General features: G+C 42.4%; 1 protein-coding gene across 1 annotated transcript; it reads left to right on the plus strand.

Moving 5' to 3' along the window:
• The first annotated feature begins 1,179 nt into the window (after positions 1–1,179).
• On the plus strand, positions 1,180–16,435 carry INO80C (INO80 complex subunit C). The gene is made up of 5 exons (XM_081931974.1): positions 1,180–1,444; positions 3,692–3,802; positions 4,837–4,948; positions 7,907–7,974; positions 16,219–16,435. The coding sequence occupies exons 1-5, from the start codon at positions 1,442–1,444 to the stop codon at positions 16,348–16,350; spliced, it is 426 nt and encodes a 141-aa protein (XP_081788100.1). The 5' UTR covers positions 1,180–1,441; the 3' UTR covers positions 16,351–16,435.
• Positions 16,436–22,911: the final 6,476 nt, after the last annotated feature.

The raw sequence follows: 22,911 nt of genomic DNA on the forward strand, positions 1-22,911 counted from the left end.
ATTAATTTTGATTTATATTTAAAATATGGAACTTGATATTTTATGGAGAACTCTGGCTTTAATGAAACTGTGATTCAGCAAAGATAATTATTTTACATATTTGGAAAGATATTTATATTCCTAAATAATTTTTACTTTATTGAAATTTTATTTTTTGAAATATCTGTATTTTGTAAAAATAGGAAGACTTCAGTGTATGATCTAGTATGTTACAAGATTGAGCCATTTTTACATTATTATATCATATGGAGCCTTTTTCAGTTTTAGTTCATTTTAATCAATAGCATATTGAACTTTCCTTTCTGATTACATTAATCATTGCTGTATTTTTATTTTTATTACTATATTTAAATTTCATTATTGTATTCTGTTATAAATTACCAAATTAAAAGGAAGAAAATAGGTTGAAAAAGTTTGATATTAGATGGCAGCCGAGATAATTTCCTTGTTGCTTCTAATGGCTATCTGGATTTTAATGACTCAGATCTGTAAATAGAAGTAAGTCCTCAATTTACAACCACAATTGAGCCCAACATTTATGATGCTAAGTGAAACATGTTAAGTGAATATTTTTACAACCTTTCTTGCTACAATTGTTAAGTGAATTATCACAGTTGTTAAGTTAGAGACATGGTTGTTAAATGAATCTGGTTTCCCCATTGACTTTGCTTGTAGAAGGTCGTAAAAGCTGATCACATGACCTTGGCACACTGCAACTGTCATAAATATGAGTCCATTGTCAAGTGTCCGAATTTTGATCATGTGACTGGAGATGTTGAAAAGGTTATAACTATGAAAAATGGTAACATAAATTACTTTTTCAGTGTCATTGCAACTTTGAACAGTCATTAAACAAACTGTTGTAAATTGAGGACTTACCTATATAGAAGCTATCTCTGACTAAATCAGTGTTTAGTACATACAATCACATATCTCTGTAATAAAACCAGTGTTTCTGGAATAACAGCTCATGAAATCTCTGCTACTTATAACAGTCTGCTTCATAAAATGACAAAATTGTTTAACTAAATAAGCATTTGCTATAGCTGGCTGGAGAGTTCTGAGAATTGAAGTCCACAAGCCTTAAAGTTATCAAGTTTGGAGACCCCTGCTTTAAGAGCTTTGGCGCTCGTCGTTACTTGCGCTTTGTTTAGCTAGACCGGAAAAAGTTCTAGAGCCAGCTAATACTTAGTGACCTCTCCCTCTTTCTCGTATGCACCAATCGGGAAACTAGAGAGACGAGGCGTCTCTCTATGAAATTACCTCTAAGAAGTAACACCTAGTTTTCGCCTGAGTGACGTAATCGAAGGCGCTGCGTCTCCCTTTGGTTTCCGTCGCTCTTCTTTGGACGTTTGGGGAAAGGTGGTGTTTTTTGTTTTTCGGCGAGGAAGGAAGTTTAACGAAAACCAGGCGTGTTTCGTCTTCCGTAACACATACATTTATGGTAACCCATGTTTTTACGCGTAGCACGAACAAATTTATATAACGTAGATAAATTTAGTGATGCTGCAGTATCAGCGAAAGTGTGCAGCTTTTGTATACATATATGGCGTATGCTGCACTTAGCACTAATGGATACTTTAGTTATAAGTATTGCGTGCTGTAAGGTGGTAACTCCATTTTCTATCAAGAAAGTTTCAGAAATGATAGAGAAATAGAATGGACGAGTGGTAAGCATCCTTTTCTGATGGCTAGTGCCAAACAGCCTCTTCTGATGTAGAGAACTGGCGCCAGTGAAATAAGGCAGACATAGTGTAGAGCTTGCTAGCAGGTCTATAATTTGAGATCAGCCTTTCTAAAAGATCATGGCTTTATTTCAGTCCTCCCTGGATAGATCTTTCAATCAATTTTAATTATGGTCATAGACCAACATTACAAATAAAAGCTTTAAAAACAATAATTAAAAATAAAAAGCAGACAAAATAATACATTAACAATAGTGTGAGTTATCAGTGGGCAATTAGAATCTGCTTAATTTTGCATTATAGCATAACAAAATTGGATCACATTCAAAGAAGCTACTTTGTATTGATCTGATAACAGTTGTACTTAAAAGAGATCAGTATTTCCTGGTGTTTTATTTAAGTGAGATGTTAGAGAGTCTGTGAGTCCTTATATAAGATATAGTAGAGCAGACATAACCTATAGTTTCAATGGTCCCTTGTCTTTAGAGGCGCAATCTCACCTCATATGGTATTTTTTTATATTGGCCCTCAAAAACTGTTGTGGGTAGTGCATTGGCGCTTAGTAAGATTAATGCCTTCTGATTTTCGGGACAATTATATAAGTATCTCGCTGCTTTAAAAGAGGTTTGACTCCTAAAAAAATATATTCTTAGGGCACACAGCCTGATCCTGTTGGACTTCCAGATCTTTGATATTCTGAGTGCACTAAGTGCACTAACTCATATCTATCATTAAAACAGTTTCCTGGAGAAAACAAAATACTGGAGTATTTGTGAAATGGTCCTGAACCATATTGATTTGAAACTGTATTCTATCAGGAGGGAACTAAAACATGTAGGGATAGAAAGATATTTGGTAAACATTAATACATTCCCATCACTTCAAAAGTATATCTGATAACACAAGTGTAGGCTGTCTTAGGGGCAATTGCAAGACATTGGAACTTTCTGACAACCATGGGTATATGTATGCATTTATGACCAAGGCACTCAAAAAAGAATATGATAAAAACATTGCAATTTACATAGTTTCGTAAGTCCGCAGACCTCAAATATCTAAGGAAAAAAATGTATTATGATGTCATTAGTTTATGAAGAGGATTTTTAGCTCTTGTCTCTTGTGCAGGCAAGGGAGGCAGCAAAACAAAGATTTTAGTATGTTTTAGAATGCATTACGGAATGCACTAAAATGTTTTTAGCACAGGGTTTTAGTTCAGCTTATTACCTTCCCTACTGGCTTCCCCAGCCTTTCAGGGTAGGCTGGCACAGAAGATTGCAAATGGCAGTTATATGATCTCAGAGACCTTGGCAAATGAGTATAAGTGCAAACAGGTTGCTAAGCACCCAGATTGCAATCATATGACTGGGTGATGGGGTGTGAGTAATGTGTGGTGATCATTGGAAGATCATAAGCATATACTTAGCTTTACTTAGCAACCTTTTTGTTTACTGACCAAATTGCTCATCCCAATTTTGGTCATTAGACTGCCTCTAAACAAAATAAACAAAAAAAACCACTACATAATAACAAGCAATAATAAGAAAATAGAAAAAAGATATGAAAAAGAGGAAGTAGAGCATATTATTAAAATTAATCCTAATAGTTAACTGCCTTTTCAAAAGCCACCATGCAGTAGTTTCAGTTTAATTATGCTAGCACAATACTGCAATCACTCTATTTTGAATAGTTTTTGTGCAAAGTTATGATGTTTGCTTAGAGTTTCCTGAGCAGTTGATTGGGCTCATATAGCAAGTTAAGTCATATGTCATGTCTTACAAATTACAAATCTAGTTTACAAATTGGCTGGATTTATAAAGCACACTAAACCAAAACCAAATAAACCACTTTATGGTTTAGTGGATATGAACCCATTTGTTTTTACACATCTATGGTTAAAGATTACTGGTTTAACTGAGCAACGTAATGCAATAATTTTGGATTGAGGGTTGGATTTTGTAAAACTGCATTTCCTTCTCCCTCAAATTAATGTATATATTTTTTTCCAGAGTACCAATGCCGAAACACTGAATGAAAACAAAGCCATGACGATCAATACAAGCACAGGGCCAATAGAAACTTCTGTCAAGCATTTTCCTTTTAAAGCTCCAAGATTTATTGTATGTATTTTTTCCACAAATGTGTTACATTTTCTTGAGACAAATAACCTTTTTTATCTGTAGTAGTTTAGCTATAAAATGTGGAACGCATTCAAGTATGATTGTGTAATGCCATATTTCTTTTCCGTTCTTCCTCTCCTCTGCTTTCAATTGCTTTATTTCTAATTTCTCTGTCCTCTTCCTATTCTTTTTTAAATATTTATCTTTCTTGCCTGATTTATATTTGATATGCACAGTATGGCTAATAACTCCAATTAAAACTAATATTATTAAAATGATATTAACAATATTATATTTAAAATAAAGAATATAAGAGGATAAGAATTTAAATGTGGATTCCAATGAAGTTATGTTGGAAACAAATATCTTCATTTAATGTTAGATGGAGTTTTGTATCCAAGTAATTTGCACTATAAAGAACTTTACATTGAAGCTGATCAAAAACTAAAAGTCCCATAGATTTTAACCAATTTTTATCTTAGCTATTGATAATTGTAGATTATCATTATATAGGAATAATGCAAAAAATCACCTTTGGGAAGATGCAACATAGCTATTTAAAAGGGAATGAAGAAACTGGTTAAAATACTGAGAAATAAGGAAACACAAGAGAAAGAAACTTAAAATAATCTCCCTCAGGAGAGCTTTTCACAAAAAAGTGAAAAGAGTGAATATTCTTCCTATCCAGCTTCTTCAAGTCCAAAATGCTCCAGCCAACAGTATTTGAAAAAGAAAATGAACAATATAACCTTATCAAGTTCTGGAAACCCATGAGCAACCTTTCTAGTATTCTATTTCACTATTTTATTTTCTGTTAAGAAGACAGTTTCGAGAATGCTTTCCATAGGTTTTCTTTGAGTGTAAACAGTTGGCTCTTACACAAAATAAACATTTCTTCCTTTCACTTACAAGAAGGAACTTCCCAGCATTTTTTAACCTAAAATAAATAGCTAAACTGTTTTAAAAAGTGCTGCAACAAAAGTAATTTAAATAATGGCAGTATACTTGTTAAATATAATTTTTAACCATTCCAGCACTCTGGCACTGGTGGAGCAGCAGCTGGCAAGAAGAACAGAACATGGAAGAATCTGAAACAAATTCTTTCTTCAGAAAGAACACTGCCATGGCAATTAAATGATCCAAGCTGTAAGCTCTTTAGATTTTTTCCTACATATTTATAAATAACAGCTTTCTAGAAAATACTTCGAAACAGTTTTTCCATTGTGAGATATATTGTGACCAAGTAGATTTCAGCAAAGGAAATTTAGGGGAATACTTATTCACCATAAACAGAAACATAATTAAAGTGACATGGAGTTGTAGGATGCATTTTGTATATTCCCTTCCTTCACAAGTTTCCATATCTTTAAAAAGACAATTAAAATACATTGAAATATGGAAAAATATTTACAGCCATCAATTCAAAAGATAATTATCACAGAAAACTGTTCTGACCCAGCTCCCCAAACATGGCAAACCCTCTGTAGTTGAAGCATTGATTCCTTTACTAGGAGCACCAGCAGCCCCAGCAAAAAGCTTCTCTCTTACAGCAGGCTAACAAGTCAGTCTACAAGGAAGCTGAATAGTTGTCTCCACATCTATTCCACCCCCTGCCTTTTATCTCCAGAGCTAGGGTGGGGCTTCACTAGCAGCAGTGGCGAAGAATCCCAAGGGGCCGGCCCACAGATTTCTATTGCTCTCCTCTGCCTTTTTTGCATTTGTGCATCAGGCACTGGACTCAGCTGTTCCTCCTCTTCCTCATCAGCCACCTCCAGACCTGAGGGCTGTTGACTGTGCATCTGAGGACTGACAGATGGCCTAGGCTCCACCTCTGTCTGTTTCTCTGACAGTTCCCCCTCAGAGTTCTCAGGTTGCTTTGATGCTGACTCTGACTCCCACTCCTCATATGATTTGGCTGCTGGAAGGACCGGCGGTCGACAGGCTACAACAATAACTAGTTCTAAAAGGAGCATTTCTAATGACTTAGAAATACTTTAAACATAAAAAAATGTACCAAAAGCATCTGAAGAAAAATTCAAAGAACATTGTGGTTACAATATAAAGAAATGAATATCTCAAACAATTCAAGAGAAAAGTAACTGTTTTCCATTTAAATGGCTACATTACTTCTAGGTCATTGATTTCTTTTAAGTAATATTGGTGTGTATTTTAAAAATTATTGAATTTAAGATTATTCTTTCTTCTTTTCTCCCACAGAAATTATACCTTATTTGTCATAATAAATTGCTCAGCTTAGAAGGGAATATCTAAAGCTGTCTGATTTCAAAACTATTTGTACCGTACAACTATCACTCCAACTATAGTAGTTACCTGCTATACAGGTACAGAGGGTACCTACAGAAAAAGCTGTAGGTTGTGGGGGTTTTTAGAACTAAGGGAACTCTGCTGTTACAATTGTAATAACAACACAATTTAACCTATCCAAAAATAAGATTCCCATATTATCATAATAAATTCCTGTGACTATACTTAGTTACCTTCATTTGTCAGATAAGAGTACCAATAATATATTTAATTACTTTTATTCTCATTTCAGAAAAATTATCATCACATCTTTCTGAAAACTGCTGAAATTATTGCTTTTCTGGGAAAAGATTGTGATAGAAATTTCTTAGTGAAATAAATTTGCCCTCTCTGATAATGAAATGAACCTAATCATCTGTTTCAGATTATAATAATTACCAAATAAAGTAGCAACTATCATAATGCAATTTTAGAGAGGGAGTAGAAAATGTCAATATTCATCTGGTTACGATACTATTTTGAATGGAAGACTTGATTTTGAAGCAGTGGCCCAAATCATTCCATGAAGTACCGTATATACTTGAGTATAAGCCGACTCGAGTATAAGCCGAGACCCCTAATTTTACCCCAAAAAACTGGAAAAAGTTATTGACTCGAGTATAAGCCGAGGCTGGGAAATGCAGCAGCTAGATAACAATAAAATTGCTTTAATTGAGGCATGTGGAAAAGAGGAGTGCGATGGGACTGTATACACATAAACACGAATAGAAAACCGGTACTTTTTTTACATACATCTATCTATATATATATTTACCGCGATCACCGCGATACACAATGCGCTTCCAGCGCCGCCACCCCCTCTACCGACTCGGCTCCCCTGACACTCCATCCCGCTTCTTTGCTGTAAACCCCCTACCAGCACCCTCGGATCCTCCCCCGCTGACCAGGACACCCGCTCCCGAGGCACTCCTCCTCCTCCTCCGCTTGCAAAACCTGGTTTCAGCGATCAGTTCCGTCACGGATTGCGAGAGCTACGGGAGGGGGGGAAAACGCTAGGAAGGGAAAGCGTGGGCGGTGTTTCACTCTAGCGGGGTCATGTGCGTCCGTCGGTTTCCGGTTCGTTTTGCGAAGCTTTAGTGAGACGGTTCGGGGGAGCCGAGGAGTGGGGCAGCCGGTGGTCGCGCGGATTTTTTGTTCACTGGAGTATAAGCCGAAGTGGATTTTTCAGCCCAAAAAGTGGGCTGAAAAATTCGGCTTATACTCAAGTATATACGGTACATACTTTTTCATCCTTTTCTAAGTGCTTACATTGCTTTTGCCAAAATTCGTTTTTGTTCTCATTTGGATAGTTTTAATTTCTTGAGAGAACCATTTTTGTCTATGCAGTAGGTTTTTTAATTCTGTTTATGAATCAGCCTATTGCTACCTTACATTTGGTATTGTACTTTTATACAATACCAAAGGTGTATACTTTATTAAACATTTTGTAATTCAGAGTAATTTTCAGAGGAAGATTTTCAGAAGAGACATTCTGTGGATATAAATCACTTGTTAAAAAGAATAAGATTTCCATAATTTGAACATATTGTAATTTGAATTGCTACTTAACTGATATTTTACAATTTAATTTAAATGAATACTTCAAATGCAAAAAGCAAATACTTAGAATCTAATTACATGTCCCTGCTTGGATAGGATACTGTCTGTATATTTGTACTGATTGGAAAAAGTGATGGCATTAGATTAAAATTTTCAATGTAATTTGTCTGAGAATTGGAGGCCAGCCAGATCTATATTGAAATGATGAATTTAATTTCTTTTTAATTTCTTTTCTTCCAGACTTCAGTATTGATGCTCTTACTTCATTTAAACCAGTCAAAAAATATTCTGATATTTCGGGACTTCCTGTAAGTATTTTAAACTTATTTTAGAATTTAACTTTTCTTTGCATTGCTCTGAGTATCTCCACTGTTGTTTAGTAGTTATCTAACAAAATAATTTCAAACAAAATCAGGCTGACAGACCGTTGGCTTACCTGAACGGTCGTTCTCTGGGCGCTGCGGGAGAGTCCAAGCATGGGTTAACACAGTCTAACTGCCCTAGGACTGAGTGAGTTTTTCTTGACCACGCCTCCCTTTGCCTCGTGCAATTCAGTTTTAAAAATGAAGAAAAAGCCATACTGGACGGCCGTTCCTTAGTCCATCCAAGATCATAGTCCTGACCTTTCAGCAGGCCATGGGTGGGGTTGGACTCTCCCGCAGCAGCCAGAGAACGACCGTTCAGGTAAGCCAACGATCTTTCTCCTGTGCGCTGCTTGAAGAGTCCAAACATGGGACATACCCAAGCTATTGTGTCCCAGGGCGGGTAGAGTCCAGAGAGTCCGTAGCCTCCACAACTTTTTGCAAAATCCTTCTTCCGAAAGAGGCTTCGGCCGAGGCAAAGGTGTCAATTTTGTAATTCTTGATAAATGCCGTGGGTGACGCCCATGTGGCTGCTCTGCAAATATCAATGATGGAGCCTGGGTCGCCCATGCTGCTGAGGTAGCGGCACTCCTTGTTGGGTGCGCTGTCACGCGGCACGGTGCGGTGCAACCTTACCCTGATGCTCATAGACAAGCTTGATGCAGGCCTGCAACCAACGCCCAATTGTGTGGGACGATACCTTGCGACCAAGTGACCCAGGATGGAATGATACAAAAAAGGATTCGGAACGTCAAAAGTCCTTGGTTCTTTTGATGTAAATACGGACTGCCCTCCTTACATCCAGCCTATGTCAGAGTTTTTCTTTTGGATGTGCAGGATTAGGGCAAAAGTTGGGAAGAATCACTTCCTGGGATCTGTGGAAGTGGGAGTTGATTTTAGGGATAAACGTGAGATCCAGGTTCAATATGACCCTATCTGTATGTACAATGCATTGGTCTTCCCTCACGGACAGTGCAGCCAATTCCGAAATTCTGCGAGCCGAGGTGATGGCTATTAGAAAGGCAGTCTTAAGTGTCAAGTGATGGAGGCTTGCCTTCCGTATAGGTTCGAAGGGTGCCCCCGTTAGAGGCTTTAGAACGAATGGCAGGTTCCAGGACGGGTAACAATGAACCACCTGAGGGCAGATGTTCACCACGCCCCTCAGGAAGCTCTTGACCTGTGGATGTTGACTCAAGGGTCTAGAAGAGTTACAAGTGAAAATGCGGCCCACGTGGCTTCATATATTCTATTAGTGGAAGGTCGTCTTGACGCCTGAATGGTTTTGATGACCTTGTCCGAAAGTTTCTGTTTCCTCAGGAGTTCCCCCTCAAGTGCCAGACGGCTAGTTGTAGCCACTGGGGGTCCGGATGACAGATGGATCCCTGGCTGAGGGAGGTTTGCTCCTGAGGAATTCTCCACGGTTTTCGAATGGAGAGACTGACAAGGTCCGCATACCAGGACCTCCTAGGCTAGTGAGGTGCTACAAGGATTACTTCGGCCCTTTCTGTTAGCAGCTTGGCCACTACATGTGGGATAAGCGGAAGGGGGGGAATTGCGTACAGAAGTCCTGAGGGCCATTTGCTCCTCAGCCCATCCGTCCCCTCCTCCAGCGGTGAGTGGTAATGAGAAAAGAAGCGGGGCAGATGTGTGTTGGTGTGGGTGGCAAAAAGGTCTGGTTGTGGTTTGCTGAATCTCCTCACGATCTGACTGAAGAGGTCCGGATGCAGCCGCGACTCAGAATGGTCGATCGTCTGCCGACTCAGCCAATCTGCCTCCTGGTTGCTGGTCCCCGATATGTGGTCCGCTCTTATGGACGCCAGATTTCGTTCCGCCCATCTGCCCAGGGACTCCGCCTCCCCCATGAGACTCTTGGAGTGTGTGCCGCCTTGCCTGTTTATGTGGGCCTTTGTTGCTACATTGTCTGTTAGTAACAGTACATGATGACCCACAATCTGAGACGCGAAATGACGTAGGGCGAGGCGGACCGCACTCAGCTCTAGCCAGTTTATGCTGTGGGCTGCCTTTCTCTGGGTCCACTTGCCCTGAGCGAGCTAGCCCTGGCAGTGTGCCACCCATCCCTGAAGGCTGGCATCGGTTGTCACAACCAATCTTTCGGGTTCCTTGAAGAGGCACCCCTTCTGCACCGTCGCTGTTCTCCACCAGGATAGGGAGCAGATCACCCTCAGCGGTAACTTCACGCGCCGCAGTGAGTTGCTGGCCCTTGCCCTCTGCATTGTCAGGAGGAACCACTATAGTTTCCTGGCATGGAGACGTGCCCAGGGAACCACCTTCAGGCATGATATCATGATGCCTAGGAGTTGTGAAAGTTGTATGATCGGCACTGACCTGGACAGCCTGCATAGATGAAGTCTGCTTCGAAGATTTTTCAACCTGTCTGGGGACAGGAATACCTGGCAAGAGGTGGAGTCTATGATGGTGCCGAGATGTTGGATGCGAATGGTCGGTTCTAGGTAGCTCTTTCGGTTCACCGAAAAGCTGTAGGGCCCTTATGGTCACCTGAACGTTCCTTCGGGCCTGGTCGTGGCTGTTCCAGAGGTGGGCTGCCACTACTGCCAGTATCTTCGTGAAGGTCCTGGGAACGGACGATAGGTCGAAGGGAAGAGTCCTGTACTGGTAATGCCTCCCGTCGTAGTGGAACCTCGGGAACCTCCTGTGAGCAGCGTGGATGGGGACATGCAGGTAGGCCTCCCTCAAATCTATTGATGTGAGCAGGTCTCCCTGCCTTGTGCATTCCAGGATGGAGTGTAGGGACTGCATCTTGAATCGTTTGTAGGCCAGATGCTGATTTAGGCACTTTAGATCCAAGATGGCCCTCAACCCTCCTGAGTTCTTCAGGACCAGGAAAAGGATGGAGTAAAACCCCTGCTTTTCCTGATCCTTTGGAACGGGTTCTGTTGTGGCCCAGCCAGTGCCGCTGTCACCAGACTCCGAGAGTGATACTCCATACGAGTCAGCTACAGAAGGGATGTGCGATCCTGGACAGGATTCGGAGGCTGAGCAGGAATCCGAGAGTCTGGTCGGCCACCAGGTGGCGCCAGAGGCATGGAGCAGCGGTGAGAGCGAGAGGAGGAGGACTCCCGTTGCCCTGCCTTGGAGCAGCGGAGAGGATAGTGACTCAGGACTTAGTAGGGCGTTTCGGGATGCTCGTTTCCGGCGCGCCCACAAATGCAAGGAGCATGGGCGTAATTATAGGCAGTAAAGAGCTCTCAGGTGCTGTTGGGAGACGCCCTTTTTAGGTTATAAAAGGGTTGACTCTGGACAGGCTCTGCGTAGCAATCAACAAAGGACTTTGGACAGCAACTCTAGTCTGAGATCCTGGCAAGCTGGATTGCTGCTTTTGTGTGTTCTGTCTTTGTGAGTTCTGTCTTGGTGGCTTGCTGCCACAAAGCCTCTTGTCTGTTGGTGTAATAAACCTTGTTCCCTTGTACTGTTCCGGAGTGTGTGTACTGTGTGGGCAACGGAGGAAGGGGGGGGTCAGAACAGATTGATTGCTACCCCAAACGTATCTCCATTCAGCTATGATGGAGCAACTTCAGGCGGAGAATGCTCTCTTCGCACAGCAACTTGCCTTGCTAACAGCGCAGGTTGCACAGCTGTCTGCTCCTGCCAACCCCCCACCCCCCCAGCAGCAACGAAGGAAATGCCCAGTGGCCATGCCGGATAAGTTTGATGGCAGTCCGAAACTTTTCCCGGCGTTCCTGGGCCAATGCCGGTTGTTCATTGCCTTGAGAGCGGAGGACTTTCCCACCGACCAGACGAAGGTGGGCTTTGTGATAAGCTTGCTCTCAGGCACAGCAGCACGGTGGGCTACGCCTTTGCTGACTCAGCCGAGCCCCCTGCTGGATGACTTCCAGGGTTTTTGCACTCATCTTCGGCTGACGTTCGAAGACCCCATCAAAGGAGAAACAGCCACCAGACTCCTGAAAGAGTTGCACCAAGGGCGTGGTTCTTTACTGGACTACATTACCGAGTTTCGGCTGCTCAGTCAGGACTCTGAGTGGAATGAGCCAGCCCTTATGGATGCTTTTCAGGATGGCCTGTCAGAGGACCTGCAGGATGAGCTGGTGAGAGTGGACAGGCCTCCAACGTTTGACGCGTTGGTTCATCTATGCCTCCGGATTGACGGCCGGCTGCAGAGGCGGAGGCCTCGCCGAGCGTCCCGGGAGGTGCTGAGAGTGCCAGTTCCACGAGAGACTCCTGTCCCACGAGAGGAGCCCATGGAGTTGGGTGCAGCCAGACCCCGCTTGTCACGCACGGAGATGGAGAGACGGCGTGCAGGGGGGTTGTGTTTTTACTGTGGGGATCCGGGACATCTGGCTACGGGTTGCCCCAAGAAGGGAGGTAGAGGGGCTGCACGGTCTACGCCCCCCCCTCAACGACGAACCTCCATCTCGGGAAACGGGGAAAGCCCGATCTGAGGGAGACTTCGGGTCGGGCACAGGCTGGAACAGAGGCGGAGGGGCCTCCACGACATCTGATTCTTGCAGCGCACATTCTCTTGTCGGGTAGTCCGCAGGGAATACCAGCCCATGCCTTGGTCGATTCTGGGGCTACCACGAATTTTATGGATGCAGCGTTTGTCACAAAATATCACGTCCCTCTGTGCCCGGTAGACCCTCCGATGCGAGTGGAGACCATTGACGGCCGGGTGCTTCTGTCTGGGCCCATCAAGAACGCCACGCAGCCTTTGTGCCTGATCCTCGGGGAGCATGAGGAGGCCATTCAATTTTACGTGGCTTCGGGTCTGCATTTCCCTGTGGTGTTGGGCTTAGCTTGGCTGCGGGCGCACGATCCCCAGATCCACTGGTCGCAGAACCGCATCTCGTTCCCGTCCTTGCAATGCGTGGACCATACCCGTCATGTTTGCGCGGCTCAGGTGCCCAGTTCGGCCGAGGTGACAGTGCCGCCGGATTTAGCGGAGTTCGCGGACGTGTTTAGCGAGCAGGAGGCGGATCAACTGCCACCGCACCGGCCTTACGACTGTCCCATTGACCTGGTACCTGATGCGAAACTCCCGACGGGCCGCCTATACTCCATGTCTGAACCGGAGTTGGCCGCATTGCGGGACTTCCTTGACAAGAACCTTGCCCGGGGTTTTATCCGGCCTTCGTCTTCGCCCTTGTCTGCCCCGGTTTTGTTCGTCACAAAGAAGACCGGGGATCTAAGACTTTGTTGCGATTACCGGCGCTTGAACGCCATCACGATCCGTAATCGCTACCCGTTGCCTCTGATTCCCGAGTTGTTGGAGCGGCTTCGGGAGGCCGTGGTGTTTACAAAACTGGACTTACGTGGAGCTTACAATCTGGTCCGAGTCAGGGCGGGGGACGAATGGAAGACAGCCTTTGGCACCCGATACGGACATTTTGAGTATACGGTCATGCCGTTCGGGTTGACCAATGCCCCAGCTGTCTTCCAACATTTTATGAACGATATCTTTCGGGACCTTTTGGATCAGTTTGTCGTCATCTACCTGGACGACATCTTGATCTACTCTACGTCCCGGAAGGATCATCAACAGCACTTGCGTCAGGTCTTGCAGCGCCTTCGAAAGCATCGCTTGTTTGCCAAGCTGGAGAAGTGTCAGTTCTGGCAGACCACCATCGAGTTCCTGGGGCACCGTATATCCACCTTCTAGAGGTGCCTTTTCCTCCCTTTCCCCCTTTGGGGGGGGCTCCAATCGGCTTCATTTGGAGGAGGGCCCTACCTGCATCTCCTGTGTCCCCAAACCTTCATCTGCCATACTGGTCTGCATGTCCGGATAGGGACAGATGTGATGGCCGTGGAACGCTTTTGGCAATCCGCTTGGGCGAGCCAGCCGGCTAGAAAACGCCCGCAGATGTTGTAATGGGGCAAGGGACGCCTGCTGGCCAGATCCCTTCCCCGGCCACCCTGAAGGAATTCAAGTAGGGAAGATACACGGGCCTTGCCAGCGCCCTGGACAAGCCTCGCTTTCTGGTGGCGGTCTGCTGCTGCTGCTGAAGCCTGAGTGCTGCAGGGCTCCCAATCGCTGCTACTCCGCTTGCTAAATGAACCTTCCCGCTTTAAAATGGCCACCGCTGCGCGCACAACCTTCTATTCCCAAACGGCTGGCCCTGCAGCGAAAAGCACGCAAACTGTTCTAAAATGGCTGCCGCTGTTGCCGGGCAGATTAGAGAGCTGCTGCCACCGCCAGACCACTCAAGCACTCCTCACGGCATCCAATGCAGCGGTTGGGGCACAAGCGGGCCTGGAAGCCTCCCGCTGCCCCCTTGCTTGCTGGCTGCCGCCGGACAAGCCACTCACACACACACCCGAGCTCCGCTTATGACCAGCAGGAGACAGTGGTGCCAGCAGGCCTCTCAGTCAGCTGTCCCTTGCTCTCGATATTGGATTACTTTACAGTTTTTTGTTTAAATAGTCAATTTTCCTGGGCTTTGTCTTGGGGAGTCCAATTTAACTATTCTAGAACTGAGGAGCTCTCCTGCTACAGTCGTGACGGGCGGACTGAGTTTTTAAAACTGAATTGCACGAGGCAAAGGGAGGCGTGGTCAAGAAAAACTCACTCAGTCCTAGGGCAGTTCGACTGTGTTAACCCATGCTTGGACTCTCCAAGCAGCGCACAGGAGAAAATAGAATTCAACCTTGTAATACTATTTGCCCCAGCTCTTGCCAATCTAGCAGTTTGAAAGCATGCAAATATAAGTAAATAAATACGTACTGCTTTGGTGGGAAGTTACTGTTTTCCATATTTTCATCCTGGTCACATGATGACGGAAGTGTCTCTTGGACAATTCAATCTTCTTTGGCTGGGAATTGGAAATGAGCACCACCCCCTTGAGTCAATCACAATTGGACAGGGGAAACCTTTAAATCTTCAATTTAAACGAATATTGAAATCCCTGATTAGAAAAGTAGTACAGCCTTTTTTCATGCTTTCAGGCTGAAAAGTACTTGCCAAACAAATCATAACATTTTAGTGTTGAAAATCACTATGAAGATCAACTGATCCTTCTCTCTGCAATATGCAAAAATAATTATTATATACAGTAGAGGAGATTGTACAGCCTCATGTTAAAAACTCTAGAGTTTGTTTTCCTTCTGTTTTTCTTCTATAATTTAAAACTGAAAACTTCCAAATGTTATTTAGGAACAATTTTTAGTCATCCTGAGGGATTGTTAATTGCATTTTAAGAATATAGACATTCTCTCTAAATCTGATCTACTTCTTAGAATTGTTGTGACATAAACTCAAGAGAGATTCATGTATAAGCTGGTTTGAGCTCCTGGAGAAAACATGAGATATAAATCTAACAAACTAGGTGTATCTGGTAATCATCCCTATTTTCATTTATGTCAGGTTCCTAAGTAGATTCTAACCCGCCTCATAACAGAAACTTAGGAGCATTAGTAGACAAGATGAAAGACAATTATAGCTTACTTTGATTCTGGAATTGATAAAAGCACAGCACATGTATACCTTTCTTTATCTAGAACCCTTTACTACTGCTGAGCCAGGTACCTTTTATTCTACATTTGTGCTTTTGGGTTTTCCTGCCTAAGTCACGATCTTGCTTTTCTCATCACTGAACTGCATATGGCCCAATGCTCAAGGACTGGAAGATCTTCAAGGTCCCTCCCAACCTTATTATTCTATATTCTAGGTCCATTATGGCCATAGGTTTTTCAAAAGTTTTACATGACTGGCAAGAAAAAACATTAACAAAATGTAACAAAGTGTATATACGTAGATATATACACTTTGCATAATAATGAAAAGTGAAGCAACCTATCGAAATAATGGGTGCTCCATTACTGGAGATTTAAAGAAAAGTTTGGACAGCCATTTGTCTGGGATGGTATGAGAATTCTTATGTCTGGGCAGTAGGTTGGACTAAATGACCTTCATGATTTCTTCAGATATTAATGATTCTATGGCAAGGATCACATTTATATCATTATCCTTTTTAGGTATTGATAACCATTTTATAATGTGGAAAATTAGTTAAATTTCAGGAAGTATTTTAAAATTTGCATTTTTATTATTATGAAAACATGGATGGATAGAACAAAGGAAGAAGGAAAACTAAATGACCACGTAATGCTTCCAATAGTATTGATTTTCACTGTTTTTAAAAATATGCAATTTCTGACACTTCCACTCAGATATTTCAATTTGTGCTTCTCTTACAGGCAAACTATACTGACCCTCAGAGCAAACTGAGATTTAGTACAACTGAGGAATTTGCCTATATACGAATGCTTCCTTCAGATGTTATTTTGGGTTACCTTACACTAAGGAAAGCAACAAATGTTGTTCCCTGAGAAATAAAAAAACCCCATCATTATCTTCTTTAAAAATGTAGAATGTATGTTTTCAATTAAATTAAAGTATTATTATTATTATTGATTCAGTGTTGATATTTATTTTTCCTTTTTTCCACAATATTGATTATAGTGAACAATATGCCCAACATTTATCACTGCATTGGTTCTGTTGAAATTAGTAGGACTAAATACTACTTGCAAAGGCTTCAGAAATCAGTTTCTTAAAACAGAGAGTAATTAGAGGGAGTTTAACATTTCCAACAAAAAATCTCCCATGGTTGACTGAAAGGGAAGAGATCATTCAGTTATATACTAAATATAGTATATAGTATTAAGAAAAACTAGATTGGAAGAAGATGAGCATGCTTTTAAAATTGGGGGAAGAAACATCAATACCTTGCACTGTATTGATAATATTACACTGATAAGTGTGTTTTAAATAACAAATCAAATCCATCTGTACATAGCAGAAAAAAAATTCTAGTAGTTCATCCAGGGTCTCTGTATGGGAGTCACAATTCAGTAGCAACTCAGAATGTTGCCAGTAGTCCATTTTAAGCCCTGGTCCCTCCTTCATAATTTAGAGTTCAGCTATTTTTTAAAACATGGAAAGAATTCCAAAAGGTACATTTTTCATATTTTCTTCACCTTGTTTGTTTTCAGATCTTTTCAAAAGTTATGTAGTATTATTCATTTTTACTATCTTCCATTTTTAGAATTTTATTTTATTGGAGTTGCTGGCAACTTTATTTCAAGTAACTTTGTTAAGGTAATTCCACTCAACTTGAACTCTCTCCTATTATTTTTTTTTTTTTTGCCATGGAGTCCCTAATTATTGTTGGTTTGAGTTTTAAAAAACCATTGTTAAAGTCCAAAATAAATGTTCAATTTCACAGAATTTTAATTTTCCTTAAAACCATGCCTTGCAGTAAAGGAGGAAAATGGGTTTTGCGGAGGCAGCAATAGGCTATGGCAATTCCTGCAACCTGAAACAGCTGATCATCGGGAGGCCCATGCTGAAACTGAAATTGGAATTGAAACAGGCTTTGCTGTTTACTGCAAGGAGGCAAATTGTTGGGAGGCAGAGGCAGATTTTTTTTCTTGTGCTAATCAGGCTAAACTGAAACAGGCGGTTTGCTACAAGGAGGTAAGTCAAACTCAAAAAATTAGAATATCGTGCAAAAGTTCATTTATTTCAGTAATGCAACTTAAAATGTGAAACTAATATATGAGATAGACTCATTACATGCAAAGCAAGATAGTTCGAGCCGTGATTTGTCATAATTGTGATGATTATGGCTTACAGCTCATGAAAACCCCAAATCCACAACCTCAGAAAATTAGAATATTACATGCAATCAATAAAACAAGGATTGTACATAGAACAATATCGGACCTCTGAAAAGTATAAGCATGCATATGTACTCAGTATTTGGTTTGGGCCCCTTTTGCAGCAATTACTGCCTCAATGCGGCGTGGCATGGAAGCTATCAACCTGTGGCACTGCTGAGGTGTTATGGAAAACCAGGATGCTTCAATAGCAGCCTTCAGCACTTCTGCATTATTCGGTCTCATTTCTCTCATCTTTCTCTTGGCAATGCCCCATAGATTCTCTGGGGTTCAGGTCAGGTGAGTTTGCTGGCCAATCAAGCACAGTAATCCCATGGTCATTGAACCAGGTTTTGATGCTTTTGGCAGTGTGGGCAGGTGCCAAGTCCTGCTGGAAAATGAAGTCAGCATCCCCATAAAGCTCATCTGCTGAAGGAAGCATGAAGTGCTCCAAAATCTCCTGGTAGACCCTGGACTTAATGAAGCACAGTGGACCAACACCAGCAGATAACATGGCTCCCCAAATCAACACAGACTGGAAACTTCACACTGGACTTCAAGCATCTTGCAGTGTGTGCCTCTCCATTCTTCATCCATACTCTGGTTCCTTGGTTTCCAAATGAGATGCAAAAGTTGCTCTCATCAGAAAAGAGGAATTTGAACCACTGAGCAACAGACCAGATCTGTTTTTCTTTAACCCAGGTAAGACGCTTCTGACGTTGTTGTTTGTTCAGGAGCTGCTTGACAAGAGGAATATGACATTTGAAGTCCATGTCCAGGATCCGTCAGTGTGCGGTGGCTCTTGATGCACTGACTCCAGCCTCAGTCCACTCCTTGTGAAAGTCCCCAACACTTTTGAATGGCCTTTTCCTGACAATCCTCTCCAGGCTGTGGTCATCCCTGTTGCTTGTGCACCTTTTTCTTCCACACTTTTCCCTTCCAAATAACTTTCTATTAATGTGCTTTGATACAGCACTTTGGGAACATCCAACTTCTTTTGCAATTACCTTTTGAGGCTTTCCCTCCTTATGGAGGGTGTCAATGATGGTTTTCTGCACAACTGTCAGGTCAGCAGTCTTTCCCATGATTGTGATTCCTACTGAACCAGACTGAGAGACCATTTAAAGGCTCGAGAACACTTTGCAGGTGTTATGGCTTAATTAGCTGATTAGAGTGGGACACTTTGAGCCTAGAATATTGCACCTTTTCACAATATTCTAATTTTCTGAGATTGTGGATTGAGGAGGAGGAACGACAAGAGGCAGCCCTAGCCAGCCGTGGCCCCATCCAGAAATTATGCCACCGCTGCAGCCGCCGCCTCACGGGGCACCCAGCAGGTGTCCCAGCCCCACTGCACCTCAGGCTGACACTGTCGCTGCTGCCCCCCCATCAGAGCTGCCTTGGCGAGGCCGTACCTGTGAGGGGATGGTAGAGAGTGCGTGCGACCGGCCGGGCTGAGGAAATGCTCCGCCTCCGCCTCCTCTGGAGTTCCGCTGGGCTGGGCGGGGGGTGGCTGGCTTAAGGGTGGGGGGAGGCGGCCGAGGGATGGTGCAGGTGCCACCCCGCCTCAGACAGCAAAAGCCCGGCGGGAGGAGAGGGGAGAAAAGCATGTTTTTATCTGTCACAGGTGTGACATCTATATAATATACGTATATAAAAACATGTGCGTATTCAAATGCAACATTGTGTCGAAATTTCAATCGGTGAAGAACTTTCGGAGATTTGAGATTTTGAACAAACAAACATTACATTTTTATTTATATAGATGAATAGATAATTACAGAGCTTCTTCATCAATATGACAGTAAAGGTTGTTCAGGCAACACTGACCAAAGGGATGACTGTTCTTCAAAGTTACGGCTGACATTCCTGCAATCAAGTAATCAAAATTTGGGAACTTGGCAAGCTGCCTGCACTTACATCCTTGATTGCCTTCCTGTGAGCTTGTGGAGAGAGCGGGATTTCTTCTTTACCTGGCCTTGGAGCTTGTCATCCAGTGAATAGTGGAGACATTGTTGGGCTGTCTCTTCTGGAAGGTTTAGTAATGTAATTCTTGATCATGTGGTCAGGCTCTCCACAATAGAAACAAAGGGTGAGTTCTCTGTGCTGTTGCTGTTCTTCTGCTCCCGGGATTTGTTTGGCTGCTCTGCTTTTAGATACGTTAAGGTCCACTTCAAAATATTTTTGCAATTGTTTTATAAACCATGCTAAGTATGCTGGGTCAGCAAAACATTGGAGAGAGAATTACCAAAAAAAAAAAAAAAAAAACAAGTTTTGCACTCCACCATGTCTCAATGTTTACTAAAAGGCCAGAATACTCAATTTTCCCTTAGTTTTAAGAAGCAGCAAAATCTATTCATTTAATGGGCTTCATAAAGCAATGGTCCCCAATAGTTGCAAATTAACAGCCCAGCTGGAGGGAGGGAGAGAGGAGAACTGGGCTTTGTGAGTGACAGGATGGCACACATGCACATATATAGTTCAACTCAGGCTAGTGGCAGGCTGGTGCGCACACCCAGGCACATGCAACTTGACTGCAAATTCAGCTCCATATTCATATGCGTGTACACCACCCTGCTGCTTGTGTGAGTTGAGCAGTGTGCACATGCATGCCGGCTCTCCTCTTTTAGGCCTGATTCCAAATAGGCCACTAGTGGTATCACCACAGTAGTGGCCCACTACTGGCCTATTTTGAACCAGGCCTAAAAGGAGTTGGGAGCCCGTCATAAACGAGTTAGATGAGGGGATAAAAGGAGAGCTCATCAAATTTTCAAACAACATCAAGTTGGGGGGAGTAGCCAATATTGTATATGATAGATTCAAGATACAGAAAGATCTTGATAGATTTGAACATTGCACTTTATCCAACAAAATGCAATTCAGTGGTGACAAAAGTAAGATCTTAAAATTAGGCAAGAAAAACCAAATGCAAAGGTACAGAATAGGTGATACCTGGCTCAACAGCAGGAACTGTGAGAGAAATTTAGGTGTCTTAGTAGATCTCCATTTAAGTATGAGCCGGTGGAATGATGCCATTGCCAAAAAAGCCAATGCAGTCATAGGCGGCATCAACAGAAGGACAATATTATGATAATGTGAAGTGATAGTACCACTTTATTCACAAGACCACACTTGGAATACTGTATTCAGTACTAGTCACCATGATACAAAAAAGATGTTGAGACCCTAGAAAGAGCACAGAGCAACAAATATGATTAGAGATCTGGAGACTACACTATACAATAAACAGTTAAAGGAACAAGGTATGTCTAGTCTAACAAAGAAGAGATGGTGTGACATGATAGCAGCCTTCTACTACTCACTATTTGTGCGGCTACCACAGAGAAGGTTGACCTATTTTCCTATGCACCTGAGGACAGAATAAGAAGTAAAGAAGATTATTAAAAAGAGATCCAATCAGTGGTGGGTTGCAGGCTGTATGCCCCAGTACAGGTGTACTGGTGCCTGCCGGGAGCACCAGCTACCGTTCCAGTATGGTGCTCTGGAGGGCCCACTTGCCTGCCCGCCGTCCTTATCTGTATTTGAGCTCTTTGGTGTTTCCGCACATGCGCACCGAGCGTACGGCGCCTGCACGATCCTCCACCAAGCAACTGAAGTGTTGCGGAGGTGTCACAGAGCATCGCAGGAGGTAAGGATGCATGAGCATGTTGCGTGTGTGTGTGCGCGCATTGCACGCGTTCATGTGGTGGCTGCCGGGCCCCATTGCACCGTACCAGTTGCAACGGGATCCGGAACCCACCACTGGACCCAGTGTAGAATTAAGGATAATTTTCCTGACAATTAGAACAATTAATCAGTGAAACTTTCAGAAGCTGTAGGTGATTCTAAGAGATTGGACCATTTGACTGGAATGATATGGGGTTTCCTGTTCAAGGAGGGGTTTGGATTAAAAGACCTTCAAGATTCCTTACAGCAGTTATTCTATGATTCTATATTCTGCTATTGTACAGAAAGGTCTTGTTCCACATGAGACCTAGCAGCATCTCTTGAAAGCAGAGGATCAATTTTTAGCATAAAAATATAATTAATATTAAGGTTCATTGCACAACCAGCCAGAGGTTCAGAGTAGATTTGGAATTTTTATCAGTGTATCAAGACCTGGGATATATTATTATTGTATGGTTCATCATACAGCCAGATGTTCAGCCTTGATATTGCATTTTGTCCATCTATTGAGTCCTTCCCAAAGAACTGGAATTGGCAGAAGTGGATGTTTGATGGTAGTACAAATATTTTTTTTCAGGATATAAACTGCATATAAACTGTAATTTCCTTTTGCAATTGACTGAAGTAAGTTTGTCAATGTTGATTATATTCAAGTTGTTTTGGGATTACACTCAAAGGCCAAAGAGTGTTGGTACTAATTTTACCACAGTTGTTCTATTTCTATTTGCATGTATTTCATTTTATTATCTTCTTCAGTTCCATCTCTTCTATTTTGCTGTCTCCAGACATTGCCAGATCCATTATTCAGACGTTTTTGTTTTTCTTAATTGGATAACCATTTGTCTGAAGGGTTTCCTGCCTAAGCAGGGGATTGGACTAGAAGACCTGCAAGGTCCCTTCCTACTCTGTTATTCTATTCTATTCTATTCTATTCTATTCTATTCTATTCCATTCCATTCCATTCCAACTGTTAAGAAAGGAGCCATAGTGGTGCAGTGGTTAGAATGCATATATTGCAGGCTAATTCTGCCCATAGCCAGGAGTTTGACTCTGACCGGTTCAATATTGACTAAGCCTTCCATCCTTTGTAATTGCCGTATATTTGCTGCAAAGAAAATCAATTTTCTTTCAGGGTCTTTTTTTCCTTTTGCACTTTTTCTTAATTCTATTAAATACACACACACATACTTTGATTTATGTGGCACTTTGATTCTTTCGACTTTTGTGATAGGGATTGGCAATGTTTTTCTGTCACCTTGTTACTACTGCCCAACAATCTATTACAAGTTTATGTGAATTTCAACAACTTAGTTTGAGTATTGTTTCCAGGGTGCACAAACCTTTTTGTCATGTTAGCTCATTACCTTTGACATATAGACAATATACTGAACTGTTTATTCCTCCTCTAATCAAATATCTGAATTCTAAACATTCCCATGATCACCAGACACGTATTTTCAATTCAGTAGGATACTTCTTTAGTGTAAGATAACCTTCTTAGTAATGGGTCTCTTCCTGTTTGTGGTGACAGCCTGTTGGGGC

Source organism: Natrix helvetica (genome assembly GCF_964273705.1).
Source record: "Natrix helvetica genome assembly, chromosome: Z".
NCBI lineage: Eukaryota > Metazoa > Chordata > Lepidosauria > Squamata > Natricidae > Natrix > Natrix helvetica.